Genomic DNA, 11,803 nt, shown 5'->3' with positions numbered 1-11,803 from the left:
TTTGTTTTTTTTCTTTTTTTCTTTTTTCCATTCAAATATTGGGAAAAACTGTAACTATGATGAGGGGATGTCAACCAACCACCAAAAAAAAAAAGAAGTTAATATATATATATATATAATATGTGACTTTTTTTCCTTTTCAAATGTTTTTAAATATTACGTGGAGAGACTTTAATACTTCAAATTAATGGGGTAAAAAAATACGATTAAAATATCATTTTAATCTCTATTTTATAATTTTGTCAATTTTAGTCTTTATGATTAATGTTAAAGTCATTTGTGCAAGAAAAGATCGCAATATAAATAATTGAAACTAAATTCTTGTGGCATTTAGTTGGTCGGAAGAGAACACTTGCCCCTACATCCATTGATGGCACATCTCAAATCTTTTTGTTTTAAAAACTATTTTAAGATTTATCCAAAATACTAAGAATAGATTTAAACTTTTAGGAGCGGTTTGGATCATAGATATTATTTCATGGGTATGGATGTTATATGTCTGGAATTTAAATATATTTTAAATACCAGGGATAATTAATGTATGTGTTTGAATATGCAAGATAATTACTCTTTGAAAGTTAAATAAATATGTTTGATTTACCAATTTTGTATATAGAAATCAAAACTATATAATTATTAAATCAAAGGTAAGAGAACAACTAATGTAGTCATGATAAATTTAACTATTTAATATATTATTATATTAGTTAATTACTTAATCAATTAAAATATCTTTAAATGAATATTTTTAAACTAAAAATTATTTAAATTATTTTATTTAATTAATAAAAATAGCTAAATAAATATAAATTAATAAGAATATTAATAATTAATAATATAATAAATAGTTAAAATAACATAAAATATCAACAATAAATGATTAGTTGAAATTTATTAAGTGTTAAAAATATATTTATATTTAATAATTAATTAAATTAATATTAATAATTATTTGATATTAATTTATTAATTAATCAGTCTCTATCTATATTCCAAGCATAAAAATCCCACAAATTTGGAGGGTATTAAAAAACTTTTGGTGAATTTTAAAATTCCCTGAATAATAGTGAATTGAAATTCTGTAATGAAACAAAATGATCTTAAAGGTACTAGAACTGAGAGACCAATTATATTTTAATCCCGAAAAAAGAGAGAGAGAGAGAGAGAGAGAACAATCAATTTACCAGTGAAGTTTTGCAACCACAATATTTTAAGTTTTCAAAGCTAAAAATTATTGTAAACTTATTGGTTCATATTTTTTTCAAAAGGAAAATGTTTCTCTTTAACTTGATTTGGTATATATTGTAGGCTCGAGGATAATTGAAGTAAAACAACGAGTTGATATACAATCATTTTACAAGTCAAAAACAATTAAAATTTGATGGAAAACTAAATTTTAAAACCATTTGGAAAAATAATATACCAAAGAATCTTAGGTATTTATATTGTGGAAAAAGAAAAATAATGTCGGCAGCCATAAGACTATCAGAGTCGAGAGGAAAAGCCAAAAACACAAATTTACAAATTTACAAAACAAAATCTTTGAATTGAATAAATGGTAGCCATCTTTGACCATCAACAACCATGGCCTATACACATGCAACTTCAAATGTGAAAGCTTTTGGGGCTTTTTTTTTTTTTTTTTTGGCAACATTACCCTTAATTTCATATATATATATATAACCTTCCCTTGAACCATTTCAACTTTCAAACATTCTCCAACTTAAATCTAATAGATCATAAAATTGTTGGAAATTTTGTGTCTTACCTATAGAATCTATCCCATTAATGTTATGGTCCAAAGAGTTCGTGAACCTCACAACTAAAATACAACAATTTTAAATTTTATTAACTCCTTACATTGTAGACCTCACTACTTCACAATTCCTAGATTTCATAACTCTATTCTTTACCCCAAACATCTTCTTGGTGTTCTTTTTAGCTGTGAGATCAGTTTTAAGGAGCTTTTTTATTTTTGGATAGTGAAATATTAAAGAAAGCTGAAAATTGGGACATTACTCCACAAGTCTCATGCAAAAATGTGCCCAACTTGAAGATGTCACATTTTAGTTAAGGTTATAATACATTATATCATTTCAAAGTTGAACCTCTGACATCTTCATCCTTTAGATGGGCATTACATTAACCACTTCAGCAAAGATAGATGGAAAATTAATAACTACAAACAATTTAAAGAGGAAAGGGTAAAACGAAAGAAAGATGCCAGCAAAATAACCTTATAGATGAAAGACAAACCCAAGTGGAAATCAAATAAGTGCAAAATTCTTATAGAGAAATAATGTTACATGCGTTTAATCTAAGAGTTGGTAGTTAGGAATAACAGTGCAAACGACTAAAATAACAATAAAACAACGTACTATTTTACATTAACTTGTATCGGGCTGTAGGCTCTGACTATCTCCTGATATAATTTATAAAAATGCTATGACAAAAGATGAAAGAATATGAAGTTGCACGACTTTTTAAGAGAACAAAAATTAATTATTAGTTTATGGCCAAGAAGACACTCAATAACCACAAAAGCTCCCGTGTGAACTGCATCGACAATTGAAGACCAAAACAGAGTCAGATGACGACGGTCGTGCTGAAATATAGAACATTACTTTTAGATTTAAGAAACAACTCGAACCTAAAAAAGATCTCACTAGAGCTTGACAAGTAATATCATACTGCTTTCTACTTGTCAGGATGCTCCCTTTTTCCCCTACGACGTGCATGGTGGACAGTGTTTCGAGTAGGTTTCTTTGTTTTCTTCCTGCAAGTGACAAGGAAACTTGAGTTATTCATATATAGGAAAGAACCATTTTCAATTATATATTATAACAACATATAAGAAAGAACTGTTGTTCAATATATATAGAAAGAGAGATTTCATAAGATCAATGGAAGATGAGCCAGTTACAGTTGAATTGACATAGAACTATATGAATAATACTGACCAGAAAATGGCAGAGCATATATTAAACAGCAAAATAATAGGAAGAGCCAATAAAGCAGAAGCCTGCAGCAATTTAATTGGAATTAAATGTTAGAGAGATGAAAGGGTATGTCAGAAGAAAGAAAGAAAGAAACTAGTTCATGTTGAGCAACATAAAATGCATACCGCAAACCATTCAAACTCTCTAGTTGCGAGCGGCCTGGTCAATTCGTGTTTATTGAGAGTCTCTTTAACAGCACCTTGAACCTTAAGAAAACAAATAATAGCCTACTTGTAGTTAATTCCTCTCAAGAAAAAGATAACTATGGTTCTGAGGGGGGAAATGGCATATATTACAGTCTTATTTAAATAAATAACAATCAACAGCCTTTTATCAAGGGGGGAGATTCTAGATTTCCAGCTGAACATTTGGCAATTCAAACACTGATAATTCTGCAATCACCCTTCTCACTTTTTAGCTCCTATATATATATATATATAAATCCACTCTAAGCAACGTGGCCAGAAAATTGCAATTGCATTTATTCAAAATTAGAGCCAAATCCCATACTGCTTCCCCAATATAGCCATTTAATTTGAGAGAATATGGTACGTCAAAGAAAAGAAATGAATAATATATTGTAGCTAACAGTTTCGTTCTATATTTCTATTTTCTTCACCAACCAAAATAATAATAATAAAACTAAATAAATAAATAAATAAGCTTAGTAAATAGTAACTGTGAGCAAGAGACGGACTAGGAGTAGAAACCCAACCCAGAGACTCGGGGGATTAGGAATGGAAAAAAAGAAAGAAAGAATTTCAAATTTTTAGGTTATTATATAAACTAGGCAATAACACAGGCACTTCGAAGTACATAAGCCAGCAAATACCAGTCCATATACGTGCATATCCTCAAGTGGGGAAGAATGCATTACCTTATGATGATATACAGCCGCAGATTTTAGAAATTTTCCATATGCAAGAACTAATTCCTTCGTATAGGGCTTCAAGACCACCCTAACCTTTTCTACGTGTGGTTTCGTAGCAGTAGCAACTTGATCAATATACGGCTTGCTGAATTTCTTAACTTCCTGCCACCGAAACAAAAAATGAGGATCTTTGGCAGTGAATAGAAGCTATTTGCATTTAGGGGAAAAAATGAAACAGTATGGACAGCATACCAGATAGTACGGACCAATAGCTTCTTTAGATCTAACTGCATAAGGAGTAATCACATTTTTCGATGTCTGATAAAATTCTACAGTTTTTGTAGTTAATGTATCGAGATGTGGTTTAACGTTTGTTTTTACTACCAACCATCTTTCCTTCACAGCTGGGATATATTTCTGCAAGCAACGTCATGGCATATGAGAGACCAATACACTATCGGAAGAAATATCATCAGAAGAAACTTCATACAACAAACAGGGAAAAAAATCAACAATGTTGATGCTCTCATCTAAATCCGCAGCCTGGTAACAAATCTGTTGGTGTTTCAAAGGGCCCATGGAAAGCCATTGACAAACAGAAAGATCTGGTTTTGAATCACTTCTCCTTCGAAGTTGGAAAGGGGGATCAGACATCTTTTTGGAAGGATTCTTGGCTGCGATCATTTTCACTAGAAGATGAATTTCCAGGACTTTACTCCCTCATACTCGATAAGGACTCCTCTGTTGGCAAATGTTGGTTCTCGGGACAATAATCCCTGGAATTTTTTGCCAGAAGGAACCTTAGAGAAGAAGAAATTGATGGAAAGGGGCTTATCCAAAGGCAATCTAAGAATTCAGTCCCTCATGATCAATGCCCAAGATCATCATCAAAGGAGGCTCATGATTGGATTATTCTTTTGTAATCATTTCAATCTATCGATAAGCGTTTGCGTTTCCTTGCACAGAAAAAATATTATTGTCATGCTCTCATTCTACTTGTTAAAGCTAGTTAATTATAGGTGTCCAGCTCAGCATTATTCATTAGTTTACTGATGAATTCATTAAACTTGGGCACTGACCTACTCAAAATTTTTCTTCGGGGAGAAAAGAAAGAAAAGCAAAAGAAGCCGATGCCCAGTTATAGAAAGCAAACTCGACTGACTAATGGAAAAGAAATCAATAACTTTCTGTTCAGACATCCAAAGGGAGGTATTGATGTGAGCTTGTCCAAATTCCTCCCAACTACCCTCTGCATCCATGAAAGCCCTATTATTCCTTTCAAGGTAGATTCTCTAAAGGAGTGCAAAGAAACTGGCTAGCCACAAAAGTTTCCCTCGCTCCCAGAAGGGGGATGCAATAGAACCTCCTCCATCATCACTTTAAAATCCCATTGAGGCACCCACAACACAAATGAGCTCCACAATGAGCTGAAACGCAGACAATTAAAAGAATTCTATTCCAAATCTAAACCAAAATTTGGATAGAATCTAACATTTTAAACAAACTTACTAATTTAGAATCTTAGGCTCCGTTTGATAACCATTTCGTTTTTTGTTTTTGGTTTTTTAAAATTAAGCCTATAAACACCTTTTCCACTAATTTCTTGCTTTATTATCTACATTTTGATTTTACCAATGTTTTAAAAAACCAAGTCAAGTTTTGGGGGAAAAAAGTAATTTTTAAAAACTTGTTTTTGTTTTTTGAATTTGGCTAAGAATTCAACTCTTTTACTTAAGAAAAATGTAAAACATCGTAAGAAATTGAGAGGAAATAGACTTAATTTAAAAACCAAATGGTTACCGAACGGGGTCTTATCAAATTTGGAATTTTTATTCAAATTATAAATCTACAAATTGGTCCATTTAAATCAAAAAATGTAAAATTCAAATTCAAGCCATCTAGAATTGATCTCAAATTATGAAAATTTGTTACATTCATATTCCACACATATCAGTTTTTTGTGAAACTGAAAATAAAAAAGTATAACAAATAATGTAGAAAATTTCAAAATAAAATTTGTGTTAATTAAAAATTTGATCGAAATATAGTTCTAACTATATACATATAAAAAACAAGTTAGAAACAAATGTTAGAACTCCAGGTTAAACAAATTTACAGTCCAAACACACTTGCTAGACCCACAGAGAATAAACAACTCCACAAACTCCAAATTCCATGACTCAACTCAACGTCCCAAATGCTATCTAAGTGGATGAGAAGATTTGTGCTTTCGGATTATTACCGAAAGCTCCCTAGATTGAGCATCATGGAAGGAAAGAACTTTAATGGTATAAGAATGAGAAGCTATAATATTGCATGACGTGATACACAGAAAACTCTCTCTAGATTGAGCGTCATGGAAGAAAATAACCTTAAAAGTATAAGAATGAGAGGCTACAATATTGCATAAAGCAATCCTGTATTGTAAAATATGAGAACTTTAAGGTAGTGAACTATTGAATTAAGATACTAGAGAATTGAAGTCCAGACAGTCATTAATTGAGATACCATGTCAATGCCCAAGAAATCAAAGCAGAAAAAAGTAGAAAATAAAATCTAAAGCCTTACTACTTTCACTGTTTTGACATGGGGTTCAGCCCATTTTGCTGCTTGTGCTGTCTTATCTGAAGCCTGCAGCAAATTGGAAACATTAGTTAGTTGATTAAGTCACTGAATCACACACTAGTATATAAATAAATATAGGTTTCCTAATAATAAAAAATATATACACACACATATACACGGCATTTTTTAAAGCTCAAAGGCACAAGTCTTTATAGAGCTTAAGCGCAATGTAAAGAAAAGCACACATTTTTTTGTGAGGTGCATTATATATGCAAGTACTATATAAAGATGAGAAAGCATGGTTAAAGTGGAAATATGAAAATAATAATAATAATAAAAGTTAAAAAAAAAAAATCCTAAACACAAGGAACTTTGCATTTAGGCTTAGCAAATTTTTTTTTTTTTTTTTTTTTTGGTAAATAAAGAAGAAATAGCCCTTATTATCATTATTTAAAAAATAATAATAATGAAAAAGCCTAAAGGCCCAGCGCTTTAGGCCTCAGGGCTTCACAGAAGGTGTCTTATTTTGTGTGTCCAGACTTGCGCCTAGTGTCTCAACCCCACTATGAGAAAGTACATTGAGACTTTCCACCAAGCCAAGTTGGTGCAAGCAGGCACGTGGACACACCTGAAGCAAGCATGTCGACACAGATAAGCAAGCACCCCAACGTGCACAAGCAAGCACATCGACCCTGGTCAAAGAAAGGGTCACGATATGATCGAGGAAGACGATACATCATTTAACACCAAAGATGAAGTATACTGGAATGCTAAGATAGGGCAGAAGTGAATTAGAAGATTTTTTGGCATTAAAAGGTCAACGACATGCTTATCAGGGGCCAAATAGGGTCCTAAGACGTTGCCCCAAAAGTTTGGACGAGCGACTATGAAGTTAAATTAAGTGCAATGAAGTGAGGGATGCAAGCCTATCAGATTTCGTGAGAATCGAAGTTGAAACAGGTGCTCCACGACAGCAAGTGACGTTCCGTCACTTTCCACGTGCAAGCTTCCCAAAAGAAGAAATGGCCTAAATGGGGGAGGTATGGTATTGGCTCTCCACCACCCATGGGCTAAGTTGCCTAAGCGAGCTATCACATGACATATTCGTGTGTCATGGCATGGTCTGTCGCTGGACGAGTGTCTCCGACAATTTCCTGTGAGGAGGTGTCGAGTGGCACAAGTGTGCCAGCATTGTGCCTCCTCAAAGTGACAAGAGGTTGTGATATAGACTCAAGTTTCAGCACGACAATATCCTCAAATGACATAGTATGGTCGCAAATATCGTCATGCCGTGATAATGTTCGGGTTGGTGGATGTCCAGTTAGTCCTAGTAAGTACAAACGACTCAAGAGTTGGTTCTCAATAAAGTGCCCAAATGCAAAATGAAGCTTTATGTCACTCTAAGGTTTGGGATGACATCTCTGGATATCAGTGGGCACCTGGTAAGCGTTGCAAAGCTAGCCTTGGCCCAGTTAGATACAAGACTTATCCTAGTTGGCAAGTTAAGCCAGTTCTTGACTTGAGATGTAGCAGGAAGCTTAAAGTGAGCTTGATAAAGTAGTACTAGCCTTGTGAAAGGTCAGGACCCATCCTGAGTTAAGGTCCCGACTTGATGTGAGAAGTGGGACAACCGAATGGTCGAGAAATAAGATGAAAAAAAAGATGTTTTGACCTGTTGAAAATACCTCAGCTTAAGATAAAGGCAAGGTCAAGCCAGAGTAAGTCGGTTAAGAATAAGAGGGTTGAAAGCGTTGAAATGTATGAAAGGGGTGAGATACATTGCCGAGAGCAAGCTAAGTACAAGCGTCAAGTTGAGAACACTCAGTTGAGATGAGGTTGACAATGAGCAAAAAGATGCTCATGTGTGAAACAAGTTTGAGTAAATGTTTCAATGCAAGTCATGAAGCAAAAGAAAAGGCAAGCTTGATTAAGGATGGAAGAACCTTGCATAAGGTCCAATAGAATAGGCTTACTCACGAGAAAGAATATATCGGCTGGCCATGTTCGAGACAAGATCATGGCATTGCATGGTTGATAAGTAATAATAGTAACACCTAGCGCCTTGGCGCGCCTGGGAGGACTTTTTAAACACTGCATACACATGCATGCATGGTACATACATATAAAGAGAGGGGAAAAAAACACAAAACTAAAGACCATAAAACCAGCCAACAACTCAATTTATTGTCAGATTTGAGTTATAGAGTTACACACGTCAACTAAACTAGCACAATTCATACAGATCCTAGATGCCAGAAGACATAACCCAACTCCACCTTAATAAAACTTTGACCCAAACCAGTGAATTCAAAGAACAAAAAGGAGGGGAAGGGGAGGAGAGAAGATGCCACCGGTAACATTTTTTCCTTGTTAAAATAGTTTGAAGGAAGTGAAGCTTGTATAATAGTACCTTCTGAATTACTACATCAATTGCCGGTTTTGCATGTGTGTTCCAATGTGTTTTGATCAAAGACTGCAAAGGTAAACCTTCAGAACTCATATGAGTAAAAGTTAGGGGACGGGAACACTATACTAGAGCATTACCTGTAACTGGCCATAGTGTGAAGCGAGCCAAGGCGGGAGCCATGCACCATGAACCTGCTAACAAAATAAAGTTAGCAACCCCCTCATAATCGAAATTTGATCTAAAATAGCATCCACCACTCTACATTATTCAAACACTTTACCTCTGTCAACTCTCTAATTTTTGAAGCTGCCTCAAACTTTGCCTTCCTCATCTCTTCCTAATTTTTTATTTTAAAAAAAATCAGAGTTTGGAACAAAACATCACTGAAGGGTGTCTAGATTAATAAAGTTCAGAAGCATCATACCTTGGACACTTCAAGAGCCCGTTCAGTTACACGAATTCTGCTCTTCTGTTCTTCATGAATCTTCTGGAACTGTAATAGTAAAAATCATCTTCCAACATCAGGTATTTCAATCATGTGTACAATGTTAGTGTCAGAAAGAATAAAAGCAAGACTATCATAACTCAGAAAGATGGTTTGAAAAGGAAAATTACATTATATTACAGATAACCTTTCCTAGAAGTTTACAGTAGGAAATCTGACTACTTAACTGAAGTTTATACACCGACCTGATTTTAATTTTTTACAAACAGATTAGCTGCGACGACAATGCACCTAAATGGAACAAAAATCTTGCATTTCACATTTAAGAATCTGCTAATAAAGAAATGTCAGAAAAGTGATAAAAATCTAAATCTAATAAGAGACTTTAATGACATTTGAATGAAGCCTGCATAGAGTACCATTCTTTAGGATAAAGCATACATTATCAGTTCAATTAAACAAACACCAAGGAAATACCAGGGAGGCACCAATGATAAACAGTTGATGATGTAGCAGAGAAAAAAAATGATAACATTTGTCATACTTCATGCCAGAAGTAAATACATTCAAACAAAATTGTTATCATGATGTTACATATATTGAAGCTATAAAAAGCCATCAGCCTGAAAAACCAGCAGTATAAGATAAGAAACTGGTGAAATAATTTCTTACATTCTCTAATCTTAAACCGGCTTCATGTGTTTTCTTCTCAGCTTCATTTGCTAGAGTTTCCCAGGATCCTTTCTCCCCATCCAGTATCTCCAATTGCCTTTTGAGATCATCGACCTGCAGAAGGGTGGTAAATCATCAAAAAGATGATAGTGATTTAAAAATATAATAATAATAAATATTGATTTCCATTTCTTGCCTGTCTTTCTAATTCATGAGCACGTGCATATGCCTTTCCAACCTGCTCCTCAGCATCTAATTTCCCTTTTTTCTAGGCACGATAATAGATTATAAAATTTCATCATTTGAGTGAAGCATTACATATGGGTTTTCAGAGATAATTATAGCAGCAAGATCAAGCATGTATCAGAAGTTGAGAATTAAACCATCCTGAAAGACTAAAAGACTAAACTGCTGCTGCCAGACTGCCACAAACCTGAAGAGAAGCAATCTCACTTTCAAGCAACGAAATGCTATCTAGCTTGGCACTAATGATCTTTTCCTTCTGAGCTATCACCTCCTCCTTTCTCTTCAATTCTTGGGTTTTTTCATCAAGGTGGGATTCTTCAGCATTGAGTAAAGTCAACCGTTGACAACCGGAAAAAAGAAGCAAAAACAAAAACAAAAAAAAAAAACAACAGGACACGAATTTAGATTTTGAGAAATATTCCCAAAAAGAAAAGCACAAGTATGAATAGTAATCATCCTATGCTGATAGTTAAAACGAAACCCAGTTTTCCAGGTATAGAAGAACCACAAGTCGAGAAACCGTTAATTTCTAAAATTTCTGTACCTTACTGTCGAAAAACATGAAAAACAACTTCACAAAATCACAACAGATCAATCTTTCAGATAGAGATTACTACAAATCACAATGACGTTTTTAATCTGGCCATTCCGAGATAATATGAAATTATCGATCCCATTAATCTAACTGGTCTACGTTCTCCATGAAATTCGATTTGCCTCCCACTTTTTTCTTTCTTGCTAATGCTTCCTCCAAAATCAAAAGCTAATAATCAAAATTCATAAGAGACGATAACTAGAGCAAGGATAATCGATATCTAACCAAGCTTTTGGATCCTGGACTTAAGCTCGTCCAATTCGACCTTCAAATCAGAAAACTCAGAATCATCCGATCTAACGACTTCAACTACATGTTCCGCTCCTCCATCAACCGATACATCGGCGGGGACCTGCGTGAAGACTAGGGCTAGAAAAATTGATAGAATGGCGAGCTTTGAGATCGCCATAGTGGCTCAAATCTCGGCACAGAAACTCCAGATGAAGGGAGAAATGATGAACAAACTCTTCGAAGTTCAAAGCTGAAATTTGAAACTATGCCATTGCGATCCACTCTTATTTTGTCGTCGGTTCCACGAGACAATTGTCAATGGATTTATTTTATTATATCATATTATTGTTTCTATTTTTTTTTTCTTCCCTTTTTGCACCCTCTCGCATATTCTTTTTTCTCTTTTTCTTTTTTCCTTTTTTTTCTTTCATTTCCCCTTTTTTTAGTATAAAATCGTATGTTCTATTTTAATTCTCATGGTTTTGAATAGTTTTCCATATAAATCAAACTTTACTATTTGGTGGTGTACTATAAAAAAAAAATTACAAATTTGGTTCTAAATAAATGATTGGCTATCATTCAACTAAGAAATTAAATGTTTCATTTCTCTAACTCTATTCAGTTTTTAGAATTCTCTAGCTATGTTAAAATATTTATGTTTGATCTCTCAATTTTAAAAATGTAATTTTTTAGTCTTGTTTATAAGAATAGATTCATTTGGTCTCTGAATTTTCAAAAGGTAGCTTTTTAGTGACGAAAGTTTTTAAAATAG

General features: G+C 33.7%; 1 protein-coding gene across 3 annotated transcripts; it reads right to left on the bottom strand.

Moving 5' to 3' along the window:
- Window positions 1–2,261: 2,261 nt before the first annotated feature.
- Window positions 2,262–11,448, bottom strand: LOC120086122 (uncharacterized). 3 transcript variants are annotated; one of them, XM_039042576.2, is made up of 15 exons: window positions 11,026–11,448; window positions 10,393–10,520; window positions 10,156–10,227; window positions 9,960–10,073; window positions 9,267–9,335; window positions 9,123–9,179; window positions 8,980–9,033; window positions 8,846–8,908; window positions 6,439–6,501; window positions 4,123–4,287; window positions 3,877–4,032; window positions 3,125–3,205; window positions 2,961–3,022; window positions 2,651–2,776; window positions 2,262–2,556 (listed from the first exon to the last, which is right to left on the bottom strand). In XM_039042576.2, the coding sequence occupies exons 1-14, from the start codon at window positions 11,207–11,209 to the stop codon at window positions 2,698–2,700; spliced, it is 1,347 nt and encodes a 448-aa protein (XP_038898504.1). In that variant the 5' UTR covers window positions 11,210–11,448; the 3' UTR covers window positions 2,262–2,556; window positions 2,651–2,697. The 3 variants fall into 3 exon arrangements, with proteins under 3 accessions (XP_038898504.1, XP_038898505.1, XP_038898506.1); XM_039042577.2 differs by having other exon boundaries at window positions 2,262–2,605; window positions 2,692–2,776; XM_039042578.2 differs by having other exon boundaries at window positions 2,692–2,776.
- Between the last annotated feature and the right edge of the window lie 355 nt (window positions 11,449–11,803).

This window comes from Benincasa hispida, chromosome 9, assembly GCF_027475165.1.
Source record: "Benincasa hispida cultivar pf3 chromosome 9, pf3_genome.v1.1, whole genome shotgun sequence".
Lineage (NCBI taxonomy): Eukaryota > Viridiplantae > Streptophyta > Magnoliopsida > Cucurbitales > Cucurbitaceae > Benincasa > Benincasa hispida.
Note: the sequence above shows the minus strand (reverse complement) of the source record. Positions and strands in the feature narration are given on the sequence as shown.